Source organism: Panthera uncia, chromosome E1 (assembly GCF_023721935.1).
Source record: "Panthera uncia isolate 11264 chromosome E1, Puncia_PCG_1.0, whole genome shotgun sequence".
Taxonomy (NCBI): domain Eukaryota; kingdom Metazoa; phylum Chordata; class Mammalia; order Carnivora; family Felidae; genus Panthera; species Panthera uncia.
Window position 1 is genome coordinate 15,644,655 of NC_064814.1, and position 27,244 is coordinate 15,671,898.

Here is a 27,244-nt window from a genome sequence, read left to right on the forward strand (position 1 = left end):
ATTCTTTCACTTAGGAAAAAAATCCGTGGGAACCAACATACCATCCACATTGCTGTGACATTACCCCATTCACCAACTGAATATGATGACTAATGCTGTTGAACATGCGCTGTAGCAGGACAGAGTACAGAATTCCAACCCCAGCCGCTCACCAGCCACGTGGAATCTCGGCTCCCATTGCGGGCTGGCCCTTCCACTTGTGGCCTGGATCTCATCTCCACTTGCCTTCTCAAGGACTCAACTCCTACAATTTTCCCCCTTTCTCTCCTGCACCATTAATTTCTCCCTCTCTACAGTGTCTCTCTATGTATTCCATTGACATGCTGATAATGCTTTTCAATTCCCCTTGTCCCCTGCCAGTGACCATTCTATCCCTTAGTTCCTCTTCACAAGCAGAACCTCTCAAAAAGTTGTCATTACTTAGTGTTGTCTGGTGACTGATCATAGCTACATTGAGCATAGCATAATGTATAAACTTGTCGGATCATTCTGTTGTACACCTGAAACTAATATAACATTGTGTGTCAACTATACCTCAAAAAAATCCCTAACATTTGTGGCGACTCTTTGTCTCTTGTTCCTCACCCCCATTCACTCTTGAGCACTCGTTCCCTGCCATGGAACCAAACCAGCTCTCAATCATCAATGACCTCTCTCTCTTGCCAAGGTTCATGGTCACGTCTCTGTTATTTCACTTGCTATCTCAGCAGCATTTGACATAGTGACTAACCCATCTTTATTAAAACATTTTTTTCTACAGACTTTTGAAGCCCCATACTCACCTAATTTTTTTCTTTCCTTACTGGGAGCTTCTTTTCAGTTTCCTTTTCAGTTTCTGACTCTTTTTCCCCTGCAAGGTCTCTAAATAATGAAGGGTCCAGAAGTAGAACCTTGGCTGTTTGTTTATTTGGTCGGTTGGTTGTTTTTATCTGCACCTTCTTCCTAGGGGATTGCATCCAATCTCATTGGGTCAGATGACTTCTTAAAGCTGATAAAAGCAAATTTATTTCTCCAGCTCAACCATCCTAAGTCAGGAATGGTATCTCAAACTAGCTATTTGAGACCTCCACTTTGATGTCCAAAAGGCATCATAAATTTAATAAAATATTAATTCCCCTAAAAAGCTTTGAGGCTTTCTAGTAATGACATTTAGTAATGACATTTAGTCCCATGTCAGTAATGTCATCCCATCTACCCTGTTGATGGAGAAAGAGGGGAAGGAGGGTTGGGGAAGGGGACAAATAGTTTTCTTCCTTAATTTCTCCTTTCCCTTACATCACACATTTAAATCTAGGCTCCACCTGGAAAACATGTCCAGAACTCATCCACTTATCACTGCCTCCACTGCTGCAACCATAGCCCAAGCCACCAGGATCTCTTTCCTGGACCACTGAAACAGTCTCCTGTCTAGTCCCCATTCTTCCAGTTTCCCCATCCTGTGCACATCAGCCAGAATGATCTTTTCAAAGCTAAAATCCAGTTAAATTACTCCCCCTTCTTCGAGGCTTCCAATGACCATCCATTGCAACCAGAATAAAACCCCACCTTTATCATGGGAGCCTACAATTCCCTGCATGATTTGGCCCATGCACACCAGCCTTTTCTCTGCCTCTCAGTCACATTAAATTCATCCTATTCTTAGGGCTGTCCCTCGTACTGTCTTTCAACTTGGAACATTCCTTCTTGTCATTCAGGCTTCAACCCAAATAGTCCTCAGAGACGCCACCCCTGACTTCCCCATCTAAAGCAATCTTACCATTGCTCTTTATTATATAACCCTGTTTTATTTCAATGACATTTTAATAGTACTTAAAATGATCCTTTTTGTTTATTTGTTTATATGCTAATTGCCTGTTTCCCTCTGTGAGATTGTACGTGCACTCCTTGACAGCGAGAACCCTGCCAGCTGGTTTACTTTCGTATCCCCAAAGCCTAGCAAAGTGGCTGGCATATAAAAACCACCCCCTTAAATATCTGTTGATTAACTGACTAAATTAAAAAAAAAATACTCAGGGTCAGGTTCATTTGTCCTTTTTCCCTATACTTACCTGTAACCAATCACTTCTTAGTTTAATCTTACTCTGGTGGCCTCTAAAGCAAAGAAAAAGGAAGATATAAGAATGATTCATTACAGATTGAAAGCTTTCTTCATTTCTTTTTTTTTTTTTTAATTTTTTTTAACGTTTATTTATTTTTTGAGACGGAGAGAGACAGAGCATGAACGGGGGAGGGTCAGAGAGAGAGGGAGACACAGAATCTGAAACAGGCTCCAGGCTCTGAGCCATCAGCACAGAGCCTGACTCGGGGCTCGAACTCACGAACCACGAGATCATGACCTGAGAAGTCGGACGCTTAACCGGCTGAGCCACCCAGGCGCCCCTAGCTTTCTTCATTTCTAAAATAACACTGTTATCTCTGAAGTTAAGTCCACAAAATTCTAAGGAAAATTTGGGGAAAAAATTACTGAATTTCCATGGTCTTCACAGTTTCTGAACTTAGGTATCATAAATTTTGTGGGTCTCAGTTATGCCAGCTTGTCTTATTCTGAAGTTTATTGCCCTTGCCTTACAGATGATAGAACAGTTGGTCTGAATGATTTGATGAATGCTGTCAGTTGCATAAAGGGTAAGTTCCAAGCTGTGATAAAAGGATATTGTAAATAACATCTTCATATTTTATAATTGGTAGAGAATAATATTTCCCCTTCACATATGTTTCAGTTCTTTCATATGTGTACTTTTATGGATGCTTCTGAACTTGGGCGAACAGTAGTTAATATGTGTTAACATATAAATTCCCATCATATTCTCAGTTTTCCCCCAAAGAGTTCTTCACCAAAGATCAAGAGCCAAAGAAACATTCCTTTTCTCCATGAACCCCACTCCCAGAAATTTATCCTCTGGCAATAATATAGCTGAATAAAAGTAAAAAGTCTCTACCCAAAGACCTTCAGAGAAATTTGAAACAGCCTAAATATCTAACAGTAGAGGAATGACTACATATACCCTGGCCTATTAGGCCACTGAGATATCATGTGTTGAAATTAACTAAAGATTACGTGGTAACTTGGAAATATGTTAACGACATAATATTAGGTTGGAAAAGCAGAATACAGGACGGTGTGGATATTAGATTTCCACATAGTAAAAGTACAGCCTTATTGTCAGAGTCCAGAAATGGAATATGAAAAACTACAAATCGTTTTGTGGTAGGGTAGCAGAATTCTATTTTTTCCCCTTTTATATTAATCTTTAATGTTGCTGCATTCTTTTTACAGTGAATGAGGAAAAAGTACTTCTGTGTTGAGATGAATAAAATTCTTGGAATGCATAGTGATCACAGAAGCAAGCTACAAGCAAATGTTTTCAAATGAAAATAAAATTTTTAAGACTGGTCTATAGAAACACACTGAATTTTCAAGCAGGGTAGGAGAAAGGGTAAAAATAAAGCCAAATCCTTATATGTGGCTTAATTTGCTATGGATTTTGCAATAACTCACCACTCGATTCCTGACCCATAGTGTACTTTCCTTTTTGTAGCCGCTAGAATTAAAGACACAGAACTTTTTTCTGACCCTCCTGTTAATTCTGGGCACTCGTGGGTAATAGTATATATAAGTATATATAAGTAAGTATATATAATATATAAGTATATATAAGTATAGTATATATAAGATAGCATTTTTCATCCTTCATAGATAGTTCTATAATATTTACATAATTTATTTCTTAATTTTTCTAAGGAGAGGTGATGGATATCCAGGACGTGGACACCTTTCTAGCCAGTGAGGGGATCGAGCTCACAGAAGACGATATGAAGGAGCTGATGCCTCATTTGACAGTTAAAGGTGAGAAAAATTCTCATCTTCCCAGAAGTGTGTCTTTGTTATCCTATATGTAAGATCCTCAGAAATGATCCTTGTCTTTTTTTTTTTTTTTAAGTTTATTTATTTTGAGAGAGAGACAGACAGACAGAGATCAAGGGAGGGGCAGAGAGAGGGGGAGAGAAAGAATCCCAAGCAGGCTTCACACTCTCAGCTCACAGAGCCCAACTCAGGGTTCAGGCCCACAACTGTGAGATCAGGACCTGAGCCAAGATCAAGAGTTGGGCGCTTGGGGCGCCTGGGTGGCTCTGTCGGTTAAGCGTCCGACTTCGGCTCAGGTCACGATCTCACTGTCCGTGAGTTTGAGCCCCGCGTCGGGCTCTGGGCTGACTGCTCAGAGCCTGGAGCCTGTTTCAGATTCTGTGTCTCCCTCTCTCTCTGGCCCTCCCCCGTTCATGCTCTGTCTCTCTCTGTCTCAAAAATAAATAAACGTTTAAAAAAAAAAATTTTAAAGAGTTGGACGCTTAACCAGCTGAGCCACCCAGGCACCCCTCCCCCACTCCTTTTATTTTTTCTTTATTTTTCTCCCATCCCTTTTAAAGACCTACCTTCCCCTGGCTCTTCTGCCTGATAATTATGACCATCCACCCCTCATTCCTTTCTCAACCCTCTTTTTAATTGTCTATAGGAAGCCACTTCTGCTTCCTAGGTTCACATTCTTTGAATCCTTGCAATTGGCTTCCTCGCTCACATAGCCGTGACTCTACCAAAATAGCCCCCAGAATCCGAAATCACTAATGACTCCCTTGCCAGCTTCACTTATTCAAGGTTCCCAACGTGGGAACAACCGAGGGTTTATTTCTGTCTTCTTAGTTTTAGTTCCTTCCACCCTTTGATTATATGGCTCCCTGATCATTGCTTTAGTTACCAACTCTCTATGACAGCAGCTCTCAAATGACAGTCCAGGGACCCCTCTCTCTTGGGAGGTCCACGAGTTTGAAACTATTTTTTTTTTTTAGAAATGATCTGACACTTTTTTTTTTTTTAATGTTTATTTAGGTTTGAGAGAGAGAGAGCACGCGCAAGCAGGGAAGGGGCAGAGAGAGAGGGAGACACGGAATGTGAAGCAGGTTCCAGGCTCTGAGCTGTCAGCACAGAGCCCAAGGCGGGGCTTGAACCCATGAACCCGTAGGATCATGACCTGAGCCGAAGTTGGATGCTTAACTGACTGAGCCACCCAGGCACCCCAGAAACTTTAAAATAACTCTAAAACATTATTTGCCTTCATCACTCTCATTCACTCACAAGTATACAATAGCTTTTTCAATAAGCTACATGATATATCCACAGGATATACTGAAAAACCTATGAAAATATTTCTTTTCTGACTACCTGAGTCTATGAGGCCAGATTTTCTTCAACCAAAAAAACACATCTCAGCAAACTAAATTCAGAAACAGACTGAGAATCCCAGCTGTCTTCTATTAAGCCAGACATTAAAGAGATTCGCAAAAATGTAAAACAATGCTATTTTAGCTCAGGCTGCTATAACAAAAATACCATAGACTGGGTGGCTTATGAACAACAGAAATTTATTTCTCTCAGTTCTGGGGCCAGAGGTCCTGAGATCACGGTGCCAGCATGGTTGAGTTCTGGCGACAACGTTCTCCTGGGAGGCAGATTGTCAATTTCTCATGGTATCCTCCCAGGGCAGAGAGCTCAGAGCAGCAGGCTCTCTCCTGACTCAGAGGGGCACTAATCCCGTTCATGAAGGTCTGCCTTCATGATCTCATCCTATCCTAATCACCTCCTCAGAACCCAGCCCCCTAATAACATCACATTGGGGATAGGATTTTAATATATGAATTAGGGGGCTTATGGGGGGACATAAACATTCAGTCAATAACACTTCCTTTCCCACTAAATGTTAATGCTTTAATTTTTCATTTTTAACTGATACTTATTTTTCATTTAAAAGTATGTTAACAGGTTCCCTGGTGGTCTAGTGGCTAGGATAAAAGTATGTTAACATGTACTGGATTTATTGCTATTTTAAAATATTTTTTAGGGGCCGCTGGGTGGCTCAGTTGGTTAAGCGTCCAACTTTGGCTCAGGTCATGATCTCATATGCTGACAGCTCAGAACCTGGAGCCTGCTTCAGTATCTGTCTCCCTCTCTGCCCTTCCCTGCTCCTACTGTCTCAAAAATAAATAAACATTTAAAAAAATGTTTTCTCATTTTTTTTAAATTTCTCAGTTTTAATATCTAATGATAATTATAACCCACATAAACCTCTGGGAGGTTATCAAAAATTTTTAAGAATTTAAAGATGCCCTGAGACCAAAATGTTTGAAAACCTTTGTTCCCTAAATTATTCTTTGTCACCGCTGTGTTTCCAGACGCCTGTTAAATATTTCTTCCTTTTCCACCAGCATCTTAAACTTTTTTTGAAGAGTGGACTTTTTCTTAAACATCAGATGCACACAGTGAGCTAATCAAACTCCTCAGTATGGCGCACTATCATCATTGGCCCATGCAAAGACTCTTTGTGTTTCGTTTTATTATTTTCCCCTTTACCTCCTATTTCCATTCCTAGCTCCTTCCCTCCATCATAGGTACATTCTCTTTTTTATCTTTATTTTTTTGGTACTTGCAAACTTTATTCTTTTTCTTTGTCAAATTCTTACTTAAATTCTAGTTAGTTAACATATAGTGTAATATTTGTTTCAGGAGGTAAATTCTGTATTATATCTAATATATATTCTTCAATCTACCTTCCTCATGTTTATTTTAGATAGGTATGTATCCTTTTAAAAATTCAATGTGTGTGGGGGGTGCCTGGGTGGCTCAGTGGGTTAAGGTTAAACGTCCCACTTGGGCTTGGGTCATGATCTCACAGTCCATGAGTTCGAGACCTGAGTCAGGTTCTGTGCTGACAGCTCAGAGCCGGAAGCCTGCTTCAGCTTCTGTGTCTCCCTCCGTCTCTGCCCCTCTCTCTTCCCCCCGCCTCAAAAAAAAAAAAACATTAAGAAAATGTTTTAAAAAATTCCATGTGTGTGGTATTTAATTTCCTTAAATGATATTATGCTATAAAACTCATTCTATTTTTTTAATGTTTATTTTTGAGAGAGAAATAAAGAGTGCGGGGGAAGGGCAGAGAACGAGGGAGAGAACCCCAAGTCGGTTCTGTGCTATCAGCTCACAAGCTGTGAGATCATGACCGGAGCCAAAATCAAGAGTCAGATACTTAGAGCACCTGAGTGGCTCAGTCAGTTGAGCGTCCAACTTTGGCTCAGGTCATGATCTCATGGTTCATGAGTTCGAGCCCCGCATCGGGCTCTGTGCTGACAGCTCAGAGCCTGGAGCCTACTTCGGATTCTGTGTCTCATTCTCTCTCTGTGCCTCCCCCACTTGCACTCTGTCTCTCAAAAATAAATAAAAATGTTAAAAAAAAAAAAGAGGTACTTAACCAACTGAGCCACCCTAGTGCCCCTATTCCTTTTTTTCAAACCAACATTTTTAACAGCCTTATTGAAATATACTTCACATACCAAACAATTTATCCATTAAAGTATATAATTCGACGGTTTTTAGTATTCACAGATAGGGGCAGCTATCACCACAGTCATTCTAGAACATTTTCATCACCTAAAAAAGGTGCTATGTGTATGCAGAAGGTGCTAAGGGAGGATTTAGCCAAGGCTGGGGTTTCCTGGAGAAGACCCTAAGCTGAACAAGTACGGGAAGATGGTTCTAGCCAGAGAAGCACACTCTGTATCCGTAAGAGGACAAATACACACCTCACATGTATTCATTCTCAAGAAGTACTTGTTAGAAGAAAACACACAGCAGCTCCTTCTCTCCCTATTCCAACTCTGAGCACTTGGCCAACGTATTCTCTTCATATCTTTGTTTCTAAAATAACATAGATCTGAGTCTGGAAAAGATGCTGCCAGAGTTGAGCCCTGGTTCTTTTTATAATACCCCTTTTCCGCCTGTCACCTTTGGAGTGTCAGACCTTGAAAGACAGGAGAGAGGAGCTGTGTTGAAGACGTAGAGAGTTTTGTGTCACTGAAGAGTTTTCCTTTGCTCCATCCTCACCGGAGGGGAAAATGAATCCAAGTCCCAAGCAAACCAGTCTCTCTAGTCCTTCTAACTCACGGACAAAGTTCCAGGCTACCATGTCATTTTAATCACTTCACAACTTTTATCAGTTTTTATGAGTTTTTATGTGACTTTCTCTGTATCCGATTCAAATGTTTTACAGGAAATGGGAAGGTTAGAGTGCCTTCAATAATGGCGGGCCTGAAGAAGTTTAAACGTGAGTGGAAATTTATGATTCAATTTATAAAAAGGGATAATCTGGTGCTATGCATATGTTTTTACATGTGTTTCTTTGGTTATAAAAGTAATACAGGGGCGCCTGGGTGGCGCAGTCGGTTAAGCGTCCGACTTCAGCCAGGTCACGATCTCGCGGTCCGTGAGTTCGAGCCCCGCGTCAGGCTCTGGGCTGATGGCTCGGAGCCTGGAGCCTGTTTCCGATTCTGTGTCTCCCTCTCTCTCTGCCCCTCCCCCGTTCATGCTCTGTCTCTCTCTGTCCCAAAAATAAATTAAAAACGTTGAAAAAAAAAATTTAAAAAAAAAAAAGTAATACATATTCATTATAGAAAAGTTCTGTTTTTCATTATCGAAAGTTTCTATAATGAAAAAATGAAAGAATGAAAAAGGGAAATGTTAATAATTCTTAATTGTATCACCCAATGATAATCTATAATTTTTCTCACCCCCAATTTTATTTCCTTATACACACAATTTTTGTGCATTTAGCTTTAAAGTCATACTTTCAAAGTATTTTTCCATTTTCTTATTAATATTAAAATTTTACCTATTGATCATGATCTCACAGTTTGTGGGTTCAAGCCCTGAGTCAGGCTCTGCACTGACAGCATGGAGCCTGCTTGAGATTCTTACTCTTTCTCTCTCTCTCTCTCTCTCTCTCTCTCTCTCTCTGACCCTCCCCCATTCGCTCATGCTCTCTCTCTCAAAAATAAATAAATAAAAATTTTCAAAAAATCTTACCTACTGATTGGTATGTCTAATGACCTAAAATTCCTTTTTAGATGCCTGTGAAATTTAGCATATAACCTTAGTACATTTTGTTTGCAGGTCTCTTAGCATATTAATTTTTTTGTTTGTTTATTTTGAGAGAGAGAAACAGTGCAAGTGGGGGAGGGGCAGAGAGAGAGGGGAAGAGAGAGACTCTCAAGCAGGTTCCGCGCTGCCAGCCCAAAATCCAAGACGTGTGGCTTGAACTCATGAAACCATGAGATCATGACCTGAGCCAAAACCAAGAGTCAGACACTTAACCGACTGAGCCACCCAGGCACCCCAGCATATTTATTTCTAAAATAAGTTTTCCAATGCTAAATGCCACAGTCTGTACTTACTTAGAAAATAGTAAGTGGTAAGTTTGAAAACGATGCTATGAAACTTTCCAGGAGAGGAAAGGTAAAACTTGTCTTCGGTCCCCTTGCCCCCACACACAACCTCAACCTGTACTTCTTCAATAATTTTGATTTGCTCTCTGCGCCAGCATTCTTCAATGAGAACGATTTTGTAAAAATTGATGTCTTTGAAAGCCTGATTGTGTTTCAAAAAGAATTTAAGAATAATTTAAGGTATTTTATGTAAGTATCTACAAAATGAATCTTAATAAGAGAAGATAAATTTGAATTCTAGACACCCACACTTAACATTTCCAAACGAGTCCTGTTGTATTTTACTATTTATAAAAGAAAAAAAATCCTCCGAATAGGTCCCATTCTATCCCATATATTGCTGTTTCTGTCGCTGATGCCAGAAAACTTTCAAAAATGTCTGTCTGGTGGTTTTTAATCCCAGCATTTAAAATCCCGATGCTGAATTTAGAGATACAGAAGCAATCCTCTAGATCATGTATAATAAGATCAGTGTTCATCAATAAGCATTTATTCAGTCCCCAAGCACTGTAAAAAAAGAAAGAAATTCAGCAATGAAAAGGGACAAAGTTCCTGCTTTTAGCAAGCCTGGTTTTTGAGTATAGTATGTGCTCAATAAATGCTTCTTGATTGACTAATAAAGGTTCTAGTCTCCTGCTTTCTTGATAATTGAAGATTCACTAACCCTAGCAGCTGTATTGAGGTCATTCTCATAATACCCCTCCCAATCTGGGCCACTCTGAAGATGTAGTTATGTAAAACTATGTAAAACCCCAGGGCACACGAGGGAGTTCTGCAAATCAGCCTTTCGCAAAGCTAAGAAAGCACAGCTTCCCAGTCCCCCCTGCTTACTGTTCCATTCTTCTTCTTTCTCCTCTTTCATTTCTTCTTTTTCCCTGTTCTTCTCTTTTCCCTGTCTCTATAAGAGATTACGTTTCTTTCATTCCTGCTTCCACTTGTTTTCCTAGTAGTGTTGACTTTTTTTTCTTTCCTTCTAGTCTCTATCACACATAAATGTTTCACATGCCCATCCTGCTGTCCCACTGTTTTCTTCACTATGTAAGCCCATTCCAAAATATATTTTATTCTGTGAAGTCCACAGTGCTTTAAAGAAAATGTAGACATTAAAAGTACGTTTCCTCATTTTAGAAATTTCCGACAGTAGTGCCTATTCCACAAATTCCCCAATTGTTACTACTCAATGTCCACTTCTTTTTTTTTAATTTGGAGTTTTGTTTTATTTATTATTAAGTTTTTTATCTTAATCCCAAAGTAGTTAACATAGAGTGTTATATTAGTTTCAGGTATACAATATAGCAGTTCAACAGTTCTATACATTACTCAATGCTCATCATGATAAGTGCACTCTTTTCTTTCAACTTTTTATTTAAATTCTAGTTAGTTAACATATAGTTGTAATAATGATTCCAGGAATAAAATTCAGTGATTCATCACTTACATATAACACCCAGTGCTCATCACAAGTGCCCTCCTTAATGCCCATCACCAATTTAGCCCATCCCCCACCCCTCCAGCAACCCTCAGTTTGTTCTCTGTGTTTAAGAGTCTTTTATGGTTTTCCTTCCTCTCTCTCTGTTTTTATCTTATTTGTCCTTCCCTTCCCCTATGTTCATCTGTTGTGTTTCTTAAATTCCACATATGAGTGATATCATATGGTATTTGTCTTTTTCTGACTGACTTATTTCGCTTAGCCTAATGCACTCTAGCTCCTTCCACATCATTTGCAAATGCCAGGATTTCATTCTTTTTGATGGCTAATATTCTGTTATATGTATATACATATATACACATACATATATATATGTATATACATATATATGTATACATGTATATATATGTATATACATACATGTATATATGTATATACATATATACATACATATATATATATATCTCACATCTTCTTTATCTATTCATCAGTCAATAGACGTTTGGGTTCTTTCCATAATTTGGCTATTATAGATAATGCTGCTATAAATATTGGGGTTCATGTGCCCCTTCAAATCAGTATTTTTGTCTCCTTTGGGTAAATACCTAGTAGTGTAATTGCTGGGCCATAGGGTAGTTCAACTTTTAATTTTTTGAGGAACCTCCATACTGTTTTCCATATCCACTTCTTAAGTTTCCTTTATAGATGTCGGTATTAAGGGAACAGATTTTATTTCTGAACATTGTATTGACATTTCTGTACATTCAAATACATACTACTTATGATTAAAGTTTTTACTTACAAATTTCTGATGACTAGATACACTCGTTGTTTAGATAATGGCACTTTTTACACGTAAGTATCTTTTCTCTCCAGTTCCCATTTCGCCATTTCTAATTTTCTCAGGAATAAAAGCAAATTTCAGTTACTAAGCAAAACAACATGAAAATGACCCTTCTATATGAACAACTTCAAGACCTGCTAATAACTTACATCGTTTGACGGTGAACATTCAAAATTCTACTCTGGCCTGCGATGCTGTTTGGGTTGTAGGGTTCTGAATGAGAATTTCTAAAACCCTACTTATTAGGGCTATAGAAAACCTCTAATATACATTTAAGAAAAAAACCTGCTGTGTACAAATAAAGTCTGCCTCTTGACAGAAACAAATCTTCCACGTCACATTCCCAACCAGAATGGCGCCACATGCAGCCTCCCACAATGGAACGGGATGCCTCTAGCAAACTGATGTCTAGGCAGGGAAAAGAAGCAAGCAATAGAGGGGAGAAGGATGAGGGGGAAGGGAAGGAATAAAGATGTTTGGTAGGGTTTTTTAATCCCACATCTGTGTCTTGTGTCAGTATTAATCTCTCCCTTCTCATAAAGAAAATACATCTACTTGATGGGTACTGCCTTCTCCAGGATAAATTACCCTGTATAGCCTTCACAGCCTAAAAATGTGCTACCAAAACCTTTTTCATGTTCCCATAACCTGCAACTGACCTTTCCTGGTATTAAAATAGTGCATTATTGGCTTTATCTGGCCAAACTAGACCAAACTTGGAGAATTGAGCCATTATATCCAGCACTTTTCTCCTGATTTAAGCTCCTTGTGTATAGAAACCCGACATTGTGGGGTGGGGAGGGGAGAATTGAATCAGTACTCTTAAAGTACTTGTTCAGTTGTCGTTCTGGCCAGAGGTTGGGGTAGGGCAAGGGGAGGAGATTTTGTAGTTAATATTATAACAAATATTTTGTGCATGCAGTTCACAGGAGAATTCGCTAGAAAGAAATATCCATGCCATTAAAAGGTATATACTTGGTGAACAGTTCAGAACCAAAGCACGAATGAAAATGAAACAGGGAGCAGGCCATCCCCCTCGAGTCAACAAATTTGCAAAACCTGTTCACTTCTTTTCACCCTGAAAGATGATGAATGAACAGTCTTGCCTTCAGTGTTAACTCTATAATGCTTTTCAAAAAAAATTTCCTGGAGTTTGATCCATTGAGGCACCAAAAGAGGCAGTATGAACCAAGAGGTGTATCACCAACTGGGGATGAAGGGGTGCACTTGTGATCAGCACTGGGTGATGTGTGGAGGTGTGGAGTCTCACCATATTGTACACCTGAATCTAATAGAACTCTGTATGTTAACTAACTGGAATTTAAAAAACATTTTTTTTATTTTATTTATTTTTGATAGAGACAGAGCACAAGTGGGGGAGGGGCAGAGAGAGAAGGAGACGCAGAATCCGAAATAGGGTGCAGTCTCCGAGCTCCGAGCTGTCAGCACAGAGCCCAACGCAGGGCTCGAACTCACAAATTGCAAGATCATGACCTGAGCCGAAGTCGGACACTCGACCGACTGAGCCACCCAGGCGCCCCTATTAACTAACTAGAATTTGAATCAAACCTTTTGAGAAATACAAGAGATGTATCACCTGTAACTGACATTTTCTTCACTTCCCCACTCATCGAAGGAAAAATTAGAAGAAAATTATAATAGCCTACTACGCTACTTTTCAAAACATCAGAAATGTAAATAATTTTGATTTTTAATCTTGTCTTTAATCTTAATCCTATAAGCAAAAGGACTCGCGCCACTACACAAGTTGATGAAAACTGAACACGATGCTACAGGTGAGTGTGAGGCCTGGTGTGAAGGAATTTAATACTTTGACTCCTGTATTTCAATCCCATAGTCCTTTCCCCTCATAGTTTTGTCAGTTACTACCCTCCGTCTACTTCTTGCTAGGTGACTGTACTCCATCATCTCTCCAGTTGTTTTTCTGAGCTCCTTTTGCTTTTATAGTCCATACCACACTGCATCACATGTGACTATCTGATATTTTACATTGTTTTCTAATGGATTCATTTGTGATGAATTTGTTTTTATCTCTGGTTACCTGGTACCTTATTTGATGCAATTTACAGCACAATTACATAAAGCAGGTGTTCCTAACTCTGCCACTGAAGAGATTAGTTCAACTCATTGGACTTTAGTGTCCTTATCAGTAAAATGAAAAAGGTGAATCAGGGGGCCTGGCTGGCTCAGTCAGATAAGCATCTGACTTTGATTTCGTCTCAGGTCATGATCTCACATTTTATGAGTTGGAGCCCCACGTTGGGCTCTGTGCTGACAGCACTGAGTCTGCTTGGGTTTCTCTCTCTCCTCTCTCTGCCCCTCCCCAACTCGCACTCATCCTCTCCTCTCCCTCCCTCTCTCCTCTCTCCCTCCCTTCCTCTCTCAAAATAAATAAACTGTAAAAAAAGAAACTGTAAAAAAAATATGAACACTTTTAAAAAATGAAAAAGGTGAGTTAGATTAAGATCCGTTCATTCTCTTTTAGCTGCAAAATTCAAACTTTGGTGGTTGAAAGGATACCATCAAGAAAACGAAAAGACAAGCCACAGAATAGGAAAAAATGTTTGTAAATTATATATCTGATAAGTGTCTAGTATCCAACACCTATATAAAGGGCCCTTATAACTCAACAATAAAAAGACAAATAACCCAACTTTAAAAACAGGCAAAAGATCTAAATAGATATTTCTCAAAAGAAGATATGAAAATGACTAATAAACACATGAAAAGATGTTCAACATCATATGTCATTAAAGAAATGCAAATCAGGGGCACCTGGGTAGCTTAGTCGGTTAAGCGTCCAACTTCGGCTCAGGTCATGACCTCACGGTTCCTGAGTTCAAGCCCCGCATCAGGCTCTGTGCTGACAGCTCAGAGCCTGGAACCTGCTTCACATTCTGTGTCTCCCTCTCTCTCTGTCCCTCCCCTGCTCACACTCTGTCTCTCTCCCTCTCTCTCTCTCAGGAAATGAATAAACATTAAAAAAAATTTTTTTTTAATGCAAATCAAAACCACAAGATACCACTTCACACCCACTTGGATGACTATAATAAAAAAGAGACTTACAAGTGTTAATGAGGGTATGGAGAAATTGAAGTCGTCATATATTGCTGGTGGGAATATAAAATGGTGCAGCTGCTGTGCAAAACAATTTGGCAGTCCCCAAAATGTGAAACCTAGTTACCATATGACCCGGCAATTCCACTCCATGGGAGAGACCCAAGAGAAATGGAAACTTATGTCCACACAAGAACTTGTACAAGAGTGTTCATAGAAACATGACTCATAATAGTCAAAAAGTAAAGACAATCCAAATGCCCATCAACTGATAAATGGATATACAAAATGTGGCCTATCTGCACAGCTATAATCGTTCAGCCATAAAAAGGAATGATGCATGGATACATGTCACAACATTGATGAACCTTGAAAACATTACACAAAGTGAAAGAAGCCACATAAAAAGGCCACATACTAATATTATTCTGTCTAAATTAAATGTCAGGAATAGGCAAATTGATAGAGATGGAAGACAGATTAGTGGTTACCTACAGGCAACCCAAGGGGAACATGGGAGTAGCTGCTAGAGGTACAGGGTTTCTTTCTAGGTGATGAAACTTTTTTGGAAGTAGATAGTAGATGGTTGTGCAACTTTGTGAATACACTAGAAACCACTGAACTCAGACTTTTAAAACAGTAAGTTTTGTGGTACGTGAATTATATTTTAATTTTTTAAAAAGTATAGGAATGACCCAAAAAAAAATCTGCTAAAAAAACACACGAATGCCAAATCTGTACCTGTATACTTGTCAAGCTCTTTAAGTGGAAAAAGTAAACAAGAGGTGGCCCCAAATATAAGTCCTAGCCCGAAAGCACTTTCCATCTATCCAGTGTACCTATCTGTGGAACCCAGCTTATATCCTGGGACCATAAGCCCCACAGATAAATATACACCAGCCTACCAGGTCTAAACCACCTAGGATAGGCCCACAAGTAAATTAAGTGAAATGAGCCCTTCATCCCATTTGGTTCTGGCTAGATGACTATTGGTGTAACTAAATTTAACACATGCCTGCCTCCTGGGATATTTAGTTTCTTGTGTATACCACCCTATTAATTTTGATGACTTCTGTCACAGATCATGAAAAGTTGAATTTGGATGAATTTGTCCCACTTGTCTGTCAGCTAGGCATACCTAGCTGGGTAGGCATACCATTTTTTTAAGACTTTATTCTCTGTCCCTAGCAAATAGTAGGTATCTGCTGAAGGGATGAATGGATGCATGTATCCATTCATTTAAACTATCAGTTAGTGTCAACCATGTGCAAGCATTGTTCTATGTGCTGAGGACAAAAATCCCTACCCTCATGGAACTTACACTCTAGTAACGAGATGTATGCAATAAACAAATACGATAATAGTATGACAGAGATTACAGATTAAAAATAGAGCAAGGGAAGAGGGTATAAGGAATGCTGGAAGTGGGGGAAGGTAAGCAAGAAAGGCCTTGCTGATAAAGGACATTTGAGCAAAAAAATAAGGAGGTAAGGGTGTAAGCCATGAATAATCTAGGGCAAGAACACTCCATGCAGAGGATAGAGCAAGTGTAAATGCCTTTATACAAAGGCATGCTTGCAGTATTTGAGAAAAAGCAAATTAGCCATTCTGGCTAAAACAGAGTGAGCAAGGGCAGTATAGGAAGAGATAAAGTCATAGAACTAGGAGACAGGACCATCACATTCAGGCACGTAGGCTCTGCAGTGCACAATTCCAGGACTCCGCTATGACATGTTCCAATGGCAGGGTTGGGGGAACAGGTGCAGGTAGTAACAGATCATATAAGCCTTGAAGGGCATTGTAAAGGTTGGATTTTTACCCTGAGTGACATAGGAAACTACTGGAGGATTTGAGCAGAGACATGATATGATCTGGTTTAAATTTTAAAAGGATTATCCTGGCTTCTGTGTATAGGATAGACTTGGCAAGGAGTGGATGAGGCAAGAGCAGAAGCAGGGAGACCAGTTAGACAAGAAGTACAGGTAGAAATGGAGGTGGTGGAAAGTAATTTGGTTACATATATATCTGAAGATGGAATCAACAGTATTTCCTGATAGATATATTCCCTGATGTATCCCAGGGCCTAGAACATAGTAGGCACACAAAAAAATATTTATGGAATGAGTGGATTGGATTAGATGTGGAATCCAAGAGAAGAGGAATGGAACATATTCCAGGGGTTTGGCCTGAACAGGATGGAACTGCCATTTCCTAAGTGAAGAGCCCAATGAATATATTTGTTGTATTTGTTGAGTCAGTGTTATATTTGGTGTTATATTTGTTGAGTTAGTGAAGAAATGAATTCAAATACGTATGGATGCAAATATTATGGAAAGAGGAGATACTGGAAATCAGAGTATTTAGTGGTTTTCAGAATATGGGTCAAACAATTTAATATTAAAACTTGCTATCAAGTTGATGCTAGCAAAATTTTCTGATATTTTGGATTGATTCTCGAGCTAAACCAATGAGAGGAACAGGTGGTTGTCACATATTTGTATTTTCCTCTTAGGGCCTATGTACATTGATTCTTGTAATCCCCCTCCCATTCTCAAATCCATGCCTTGCTGGAATGGGATGGGGGTGAGTGTTTTTGCTGTGTATTTCCATTGTTGCTGCTCCAAAAGAACCATCCATGTTGATGTACCTATATTTTTAAATTATAACTAGTTGGTCTAAATGAGTAATAGCTAAAATGGTATTGTGTAAAGGGGAGTAAGCCTTTTAATTTCTGCAAATATTTCCATTATCATTAATCTAGACTACTCAGGAAGGAGCAAGAGAGGAACTGGGGATCCTCGGGACTAGGCCATCCCTAAAATTTGTATGCAACCACAAAAGACCCTGAATAGCCAAAGCAATCCTAAAAAAGGAAAACAAAGCTGGAGGCATCATAATTCTGGGCTTAAAGCTAGTATTACGAAGCTCTAATCATCAAGACAGTGTGGTGCTGGCAAAAACCAGACACATAGGTCAATGGAACAGAATAGATAACCCAGAAAAGGACCCACAAATGTATAGCCAACTAATCTCCAACAAAGCGGGAAAGAATAACCAATGGAAAAAAGACAGTCTTTTTAACAAATGGTGTCAGGAAAACTGGACAGCACATGCAGAAGAATGAACCCGGACCACTTTCTTACACCATACACAAAAATAAACTCAAAATGGATGAAAGACCTAAATGTGAGACAGGAAATCATCAAAATCCTAAAGTACAAAACAGGTAGCAACCTCTTTGACCTCGGCCACAGCAACTTCTTACTAGACACATCTCCCGAGACAAGGGAAACAAAAGCAAAAATGAACTATTGGGAGCTCATCAAGATAAAAAGCTTCTGCACATATTTGTATGTGAAGGAAACAATCAACAAAATTCAAAGGCAGCCTACGGAATGGGAGAAGATCTTCGAAAATGATATATCTGATAGAGGATTAGTATCCAAAATCTGTAAATAACTTGTCAAACTTAGCACCCAAAAAACAAATAATCCAGTTAAGAAATGGGCAGAAGACATGAATAGACATTTTTCCACAGAAGACATCCAAATGGCTAACAGACACATGAAAAGATGCTCAACGTCTCTCATCATCAGAGAAATACAAATCAAAACCCACAATGAGATACCACCTCACACCTGTCGGAATAGCTAAAATTAACAAAAGAAACAACATATGTTGGTAAGGATGCCAAGAAAGGGAAACCCTCTTGCACTGTTGGTGGGAATACAAACTGATGCAGCCACTTTGGAAAACAATATAGAGGTTCCTTAAAAAGTTAAAAATACAACTACCCTATGGCCCAGCAATTGCACCACTAGATATTTACCCAAAGGATACAAAAATACTGATTCAAAGGGGCACATGAACCCTGGTGTTTATACCAGCATTACCAACAATAGCCAAATTATGGAAAGAGCCCAAATGTCCATTGACTGATGAAAGGATAAATGAAGATGTGGTGTATATATACAATGGAATAATAGCCATCAAAAAGAATGAAATCTTGCCATTTGTGATGACATGGATGGAGCTAGAGTATATTTCACTTATTAAGTGAAATAAGTCAGAGACAGACAAATACCATATGACATCACTCACATGTAATTTAAGAAACAGATGAACACAGAGGAAGGGGAAAAAAATAAAAAGGGAAGGGCTGCCTGAGTGCCTCAGGCAGTTGAGCAACCAACTTTGGCTCAGGTCATGATGTCACAGTCCTTGAGCTCAAGACCTACATCGGGCTCTGTGCTGACAGCTCAGAGCCTGACGCGGGGCTCGAACTCACGGACCGCGAGATCGTGACCTGGCTGAAGTCGGACGCTTAACCGACTGCGCCACCCAGGCGCCCCCACAAGAGACTCTTAACTAGAGAGAACAAACTGAGGATTGAAGGAGGGGAGTGGGCAGGGGATGGGCTAAATGGGTGATGGGTATTAAGGAGGGCACTTGTTGTGATGAGCACTTAGGTGTTATATATAAATGATGAATTACTAAGTTCTACTCCTGAAACCAATATTACATGTTAACTAACTAGAACTTAAATAAAAATTTGGGGGGAAAAAATTAAAGGATGACATCATCCCAAAGGATTTTGCCTACCTAGGTTACCAGAGTTAAGGTAGGAAATAATATTTCCTTCATGCTGACATACCCTGATTATTTCTAGATGATAAAGAGTGAGAAAAGCCAAAGATGAGGGAGTTGCTGGGAAGTACAGTTTCTGTGCCCAAAAGGAAGGAACATCTCGACTTTCCCCATTCAATGACCATCTCCTAGGACTCTGTCATAGAACATTGCAGCTTTAGACCTCAAGGTGCTGACACTCAATGAAAGCAAAACAGCCAGGGAGAGAAACAAAGGAATCTGCCTGTAAAAAAAAAAACTGGCCTACTGGGGCAGTATCTCTAACAGAGAGTTAGCTACATTTTTTTCTTTTTCTGAAAAGTACAGTTCCCATCAATCTGGTAAATGACAGAACTGGTGAGATTTTCTTCTCCTTAAAGCTCATATATCTTTAACGGTACAAGATGAACTAGACTTTACCCTAATATATTAGGTTTTCAGGGGTGCGTGGGTGATTCAGTTGGTTAATCGTCCGACTTTGGTTCAGGTCATGATCTCACAGTCTGTGGGTTCAAGCCCCATATCAGGGTCTGTGCTGACAGCCAGAGCCTGGAGCCTGCTTCAGATTCTGTGCCTCCTTCTCTCTCTCTCTGCCCCTCCCCTGCTTGTGTGCGCTCTCTCTCTCTCTCTCAAAAATAAATAAACATTAAAAAAAAATTAGGTTTTCAGAACTTACGAATTATAAATCACACCAAGACACAACCTTTTGTCATGAAGTTTTTCTCCTTTAGCAAACAGTACTACATAGGAAGAAGCCTAATACTAATATTCTGCCCATCTAATATTCATTTCCTTCTTATTCTTCATAAGGTCAGAAGAGAATATGAGCCTAGGCAACTGTCAGAGTAATATGGTTGAATTAATTCCCATTGAAAACAGCTATAGACATTCAACATTCCTACTCAAATATCTTCAGGATTCCCCGGAGCTAATAAAGTCCAGAATGCCTCAGCTTAACAATGAAGATGTATATATGTCTAAAAAATAAAAAAATAAAAAAAAAAAGACATTAAATAAGTGACATGGTTGGTCTAGGAAACTACAAAAAATGATGGGGACTATGGCAATCAGAAAACATATGGTTCCAGTTAAGGGGATGACAGTTGTTCTGCTCCAGTCAATTATGGCTAAGCAGGAATGTGGGCCCCATGTTTTCCGATCTTTGGGTTTTTCATGAGAAGTCGTAAACTGATAACTCTTAATTTACCCATGTTTTCACTTTTGAAATTCAAGTTTTTAAATGTGGTATAAGCCTAATGAAATTTGTGTGAGGATCAAATTTGCAATCTCTGTTCTATTAACCACACCTAATCCAACCTACCTAATTATTTCTGCTCCCACTCTCTCACTTCATGCAATCCTATCCTCTAATGTGGTTGAGCTGTTCTTTGTCTTCTAATTTTCATGATTATTCTACATACTTTTGTTCCTTTTCCACTCTAAACAGCTCTTCCCTCAGTGCTACACATTAAAATTCTACTTTTCCCTACACAGAAGACCTAAAACTGTAAATGCTTAGAAGAAAACATAGGAGAAAAGCTTCATGGTATTGGGTTTGGTAATGATTCTTTGGATATTATACCAAAAGCACATGCAACAAAAGTAGAAATAAATTGGACCACAGGGGTGCCTGGGTGGCTCAGTTCATTAAGTGTTCGACTCTTGATTTCAGCTCAGGTCATGATCTCATATTTCGTGAGATCAAGCCCCACGTCAGGCTCTGCACTGGCAGCTCGGAGCCTGATTGAGATTCTCTCTCTCTCTCCACCCCTCCCCCCCCCACTCTCTCTCTCTCAAAATAAATAAAGGAAAATTTAAAAATAAAAAAAGAGGGGCGCCTGGGTGGCTCAGTCGGTTGAATGTCCAACTTCAGCTCAGCTCACGATCTTGCGGTCCGTGAGTTCGAGCCCCGCGTCAGGCTCTGGGCTGATGGCTCACAGCCTGGAGCCTGCTTCCGATTCTGTGTCTCCCTCTCTCTCTGCCCCTCCCCCGTTCATGCTCTGTCTCTCTCTGTCTCAAAAATAAATAAATGTTAAAAAAAATTTTTTTTAATAAAAATTAAAAAAATAAAAAAAGAAATTGGACCACGTAAAAATCTAAAACTACTGTGCATCAAAGAACACAATCAGCAGAGTAAAAAGGCAACCTACAGAATGGAAGACAATATTTGCAAATATTTTATATAATAAGGGGTTAATATCCAGAAAATATAAAGAACTACAACTCAACAACAGAAAAAAAATTAGAAAGTAAGCAAAAGAATTGAATACACAGTTTTCCACAGAAGATATACAAATGACCATCAAGAATATGAGAAGATGCTCAACATTAATAATCCCTAATGATTATTAGGGAAATATAAATGGAAACCACAATAAGATATATGACCTCATACCCATCAGGGTGGCTATTATCAAAAAAAAAACAAACAAAAAAAAAACAGGACAGGATGTGGATAAATTGGAATTCTTGTGCACTTTTGGCAGGAATGTAAAATATGGCCACTATGGAAAACAATATTTCTTTAAAAAATTAAAAATATAATTACTGTGTGATTCAGCAATTCCACTTCTGGGTATAAAGATAAAAGATTGAAAGCAAGGTCTCAAAGAAATATTTGGGGGCGCCTGGGTGGCTCAGTCAGTTGAGCGTCCGACTTCGGCTCAGGTCACGATCTCGCGGTCTGTGAGTTCGAGCCCCGCGTCAGGCTGTGGGCTGATGGCTCGGAGCCTGGAGCCTGTTTCCGATTCTGTGTCTCCCTCTCTCTCTGCCCCTCCCCCGTTCATGCTCTGTCTCTCTCTGTCTCAAAAATAAATAAACGTTAAAAAAAAATTAAAAAAAAAAAAAGAAATATTTGTACACCAATGTGTCATAGCAACGTTATTCACGGTAGCCAAAAGGTGGAAGAAACCCAAGTGTCCAATGACAGATAAATGGATAAATAAAATGTGGTACATAAAATGGAATATTATTCAGGCTTAAAAAATAAGAAAATTCTGACACAGGCTACAACATGGGTGAACCTTGAGAACATTATGCTAAGTGAAATACACCAGTCACAAAAAGACAAATACTGTGTGATTCCACTTAGATGAGATTTCTAAAGTCAAATTCATAGAAAATAGATTTGTGGTTGCCAGGGATTAAAGGGAGGGGTAAACTGGGGAGCTATTGTTCAGTGAATTTAGAGGTTCATTTATGCAAAATAAAGTTCTGGAAGTTGATTGCACAACAATGTAAATATACTTTTTTTTAAGTTTATTTATTTATTTTGAGAGAGCACAAGCAGGTGAGAGACAGAGAGGGAGAGAGAGAATCCCAAGCAAGTGCTGACAGTGCATAGCCCAATGTGGGGCTCAAACTCATGCACCAGGAGATCGTGGTGTGAGCCAAGATCAAGAGTCGGAAACTTAACTGACTGAGCCACCCGGGGCCCCAAATTTAAATATACTTAATTACAAACATATGCTTAGGGGCCCCTGGGTGGCTCAGTTGGTTAAGCCCCCGATTTCAGCTCAGGTCATAATCTCGCAGTCCGTGAGTTCAAGCCCCTCATCGGGCTCTGTGCTGACAGCTCAGAGCCTGAAGCCTGCTTCAAATTGTGTCTCCCTCTGTCTCTGCCCTCCCCTGCTTGTGTGCACATGCGCTCTCTCTCTCTCAAAAATAAATAAATAAATAAATAAACATTAAAAATAAAACTTTAAAAAACAAACTGATAAACTGTATGCTTAAAATGGTTAAGATAGTAAATTTTGCTCTGTGTTTTTACCGCAGTTTAAAATAATATTTAAAATAATAATATTTCTCAACAATCCCATCCAATGACAATGCCATTATGCCCATTTTATTTTGTTTTTTAAGTTTATTTATTTATTTAAGTTTATTTATTTATTTATTTATTTAGCACACGCACGAGCAAGAGAGGTGCAGAGAGGGGGTGGAGAGCAAGAATCCCAAGCAGGCTCCACACTGTCAATGCAGAGCCTGACGCAGGGCTCGATCTCCCAAACCATAAGATCATGACCTGAGCTGAGATCAAGAGTCGGACGTTCAACAAACTGAGCCACCCAGGCGCCCCCATAATTCCCATTTTATTCTTGATAGGCCCATAACATAGTAGGCCCTTATTAAATACTTGTTTAATTCATTCATAAATTAAACCATCACTTTCTTTCCCTCTGTATCCCAGACCAGAATGGGAGGCAAATATCAAGTTCTAAAAGGCTAGGGAAGTGTCAAATTATGCTTACAATAAACTCTGAGAACAGGAATAGGAAGCCTCTAGAACTGCAGCTCCTGAATGAGGCCTGAAACAATTTTGGGGGCTCACGCTAAACCTTGGGTGCCAAAGGTATCTGTGTTTAGCCACGAGGAAGACTATAAAAATATGCCTAACTCATGTTAGTTGATTTACCATGCCATTAGGCATGTCAGATCTTGAATATTAAAGTTACTAATTAAAACAATCATAATCCTTTTTTTTTTAATTTTTTTAATGTGTTTATTTATTTTTGAGACAGAGAGAGAGCGCGAGCGGGGCAGGGGCAGAGAGAGAGGGAGACACAGAATTCTAAGCAGGCTCCAGGCTCCGAGCTGTCAGCACAGAGCCCGACGCCGGACTTGAACCCACAAACCGCAAGATCATGACCTGAGCCAAAGTCGGACACTCAACCGACTGAGTCACCCAGGCGCCCCAACAATCATAATCCTTTTTTAAATTGCTCTTTTTCAATCACTCTTTCCAATAATACCACAGTCTACAAATCTATGAGAGTTTGGGGTATTTTTTGTCCTTCTTTCTAGGCTAAAACAATTAATGAAGTGGTTCTTAGTCACCATTAAATCAAGGCATTTCAGTAAAATTTTTCATTCGAACAACTTCCAACTCACTGATGTTTAACATGGAAATATTCTAATACAGAATTAAAAAAAAAAAAAAACCCTTCCCCTTCCCTGAAACCCCGACAGTGTCAAAACGTTCCCATTCTGTAATGCACACCCACGATACCCCAAGGGTACGAAATGAACCACATCGAAAAACCCGTTGCTTTAAATCTGGAAGGAGCTTATAAGCCATTCTCTCCTGGGCCCAAGCCTGAGAAGTGAATGAGGTCACAGTTGTATGATGGAACAAACCCTTTATTGGATTCTTGGTCTGATTGAGCCCAGGGGTGGTAGGTAGCGCGGCTTAGAAGTAGGTAAATATCTGGATTGTGTAGGAATTTATGCTGAGTCCTTTTTTTTTTTTCCCCCAAATCTATCCTCTCTAAGAGAGATTGAAGGTAGTTTTTTAAAGGAATGATTATTTTGTACCATGAGGATGATTTCGCAGCACCTTTCAAGTGCCTAAATTGTTGAGCCTCTCCGGAGTTCCCAGTTCTATGGTAGGTTTTTGGACTGTGAACATATGTAATTGAGTTGTTGAGAAACAACTGGCTTTCCAGGCTCTGAGGTGAAGAGCTGGGAAAATGGATCAAACTATAACTAAATATACAAAGGCTTTTTCTTCGTGGTTTCATAGTATTTGATTGTCTATTATTCCTAAGTCAGCAACCCAGTATTCTTGTCAGTGAACCACCTAATATACTTTGAAAAAATAATTAGGGCAAGCCAACAATAAAAGGGGGAAGCCCTACCAACCTGGCTTCGGGCCCATAGGCCCTGATGTCCAAACTCTGCAGAAGTGGAAAGGCAGGACTAGGGAGGCTCTACTGGCTAAAAGTCCATTCAGGAGAGTCTAGGGCAGTGAAACAGCATTGTATCCTACCTTCACTCCTTTTAAGGAAGACCAGTGGGTTCATAAGAACTGACGGGACAGGGAGGGACCTCCAGGAAGGAAACCCTGGGAAGATCTACTTACTACTAGGCAGGTATCCAAGATATAAATAAGTAGGTAAATATTTTATAAACGCTGTAACATTTTATTCTCTGTCAATTACGACGTGTATATTCTACCGATTTCAAAAATAAATTTTGTCTTTAAATAACTCTTTCCACATCTTTCTAGGATGCTTTATGTCACATGGTACCACTTGTTTTTACTCTGTGAAGGGGGTAGACAATGATAAGAACTTTGCTTAGAGATCTCTGGACGGTGAAGGGCCCCTCCGCACGGCCTTCCAACTCTGCACACACCTCTAACTTGAATTTGCACATGTTACCATTCCTCAAGGCCCTGGACTTCAAACTCTAGGTCTTAAGCTAGGGAAGTTGCAAAAGAAAATAGAGGAATTAATCTGTGATTTGATCTATTTGTATCTTCTGAATTCCAGACAGAGTTATTGGCCCCATGGCAGTTTCTGATATTAAATCAAAAGTTAAGCTGAATCCTCTAACAAAAGTACCCAGCTCCCATGGCAAGAGGTAAGTAATGAATGTATTCAGGTGATAAGTAGATTAAGATAAAGGATTATTAAGGTGTCTTGCCATTTGCAACAATGTGGATGGAACTAGAGTGTATTATACCAAGCAAAATAAGTCAGAGAAAGACATATATATGATTTCACTCATATGTGGAATTTAAGAAACAAAACAGATGAACATAGAGGAAGGGAAGGAAAAGATAAAAACAGAGAGGGGGCATCTAGGTGACCCAGTCGTTTAAGCATCTGACTCTTGATTTCATCTCAGGTCATGATCTCACAGTTTGTGAGTTCGAGCCCCACATTGGGCTCTGCACTGACAGCATGGAACCTGCTTGGAATTCTCTCTTCCCCTCCCTTCCCCCTCTCCATTTGCTCTCTCTCTGTCTCAAAATAAATAAAAATTAAACATTAAAAAAAAAAACAGGGAGGCAAACCATCAGAGATTCTTAAATACAGAGAACAAACTGAGGGTTGCTGGAGGTGAGGTGGGAGGGGTGGGCTAAATGGGTGATGGGTATTAAGGGGGTACTTATTGGGATGAGCACTGGGTGTTCTACGTAAGTGATGAATCACTGGGTTCTACTCCTGAAACCATTACTACACTGTATGTTAAATAACTTGAATTTAAATAAATAAAATTTAAAAATAAAATAAATGGAAAAAAAGAATTATTAAGGTGGTAAATATATTAAATACCCGTAAAGGCTATGAGGAAACAAATTAGGATGTTCCTCAAGTATCCTGTGATAAATTTAGTTATAAAACAAAACATATGAATTGAAGATAAAGATTTTTATGAAAAGAAAAAATCCTTTTTGATTGGAGAAACAAAAAGTTCTTCTTCCTGTTCGCCCAAATGAGAGACAATTTTTGTGTAAGGGGACAGAATATCCTAGAGGACTTAAGAAGTTGTCAGCAGTACATTAAGATATTTTGAGTGCCAGTTTATTTTTTTTTAATTTTTTTTAATGTTTATTTATTTTTGAGACAGAGAGAGACAGAGCATAAACAGGGGAGGGTCAGCGAGAGGGAGACACAGAATCTGAAACGGGCTCCAGGCTCTGAGCTGTCAGCACAGAGCCTGACGCGGGGCTCGAACTCACGGATCGTGAGATCATGACCTGAGCCGAAGCCTGACATTCAACCGACTGAGCCACCCAGGCGCCCCTTTTTTCTTTTTTTTCTTTTTTAATTTTTTTTTTTAACGTTTATTTATTTTTGAGACAGAGAGAGACAGAGCATGAATGGGAGGGGCAGAGAGAGAGGGAGACACAGAATCTGAAACGGGTTGAGTGCCAGTTTAAAGGAGAATAGCGTTAGGGGATCACAAAGAAGAACTAATCCCCTAAGCAAGTCAGTACAGAGAAGGTCTGTAGCTCAGATATGATGGGTAAAATGAAATCTAGTAAATTAGCCGTGACTGACCTTGAGCTAAAATTGGGAAGGGAGATTTGCCTGTGATATTAGCAAAAGCTTTTTCCTCCGTCTGATAAGTACAAATTCCAATACACAGTAGCCACTAGTGACTAAAAGAGCCTGATCTATATTTTATCAGAGCACAAGAAGAAGAGCCTCTCTTCT

The 27,244-nt window shown here is 39.4% G+C and overlaps 2 protein-coding genes across 7 annotated transcripts in view; one reads left to right on the forward strand and one right to left on the reverse strand.

The window, feature by feature from the left end:
* Positions 1–27,244, reverse strand: part of CDC27 (cell division cycle 27) — an 803,505-nt gene that overhangs the window by 600,500 nt on the left and 175,761 nt on the right. The window lies entirely within an intron of this gene.
* EFCAB3 (EF-hand calcium binding domain 3) overlaps positions 1–27,244 on the forward strand; it is a 64,932-nt gene that overhangs the window by 9,628 nt on the left and 28,060 nt on the right. For 3 of the 6 annotated variants that reach the window (XM_049637599.1, XM_049637602.1, XM_049637601.1), the window contains 5 exons: positions 2,572–2,625; positions 3,743–3,847; positions 8,091–8,144; positions 13,337–13,390; positions 25,571–25,661. In XM_049637599.1, coding sequence (XP_049493556.1) covers positions 2,572–2,625; positions 3,743–3,847; positions 8,091–8,144; positions 13,337–13,390; positions 25,571–25,661 — 358 coding nt within the window. Of the gene's footprint in view, positions 1–2,571; positions 2,626–3,742; positions 3,848–8,090; positions 8,145–13,336; positions 13,391–24,452; positions 24,683–24,732; positions 25,169–25,570; positions 25,662–27,244 lie in introns of those variants that run through there. The other 3 variants (XM_049637600.1, XM_049637604.1, XM_049637603.1) reach the window with 3 other exon arrangements.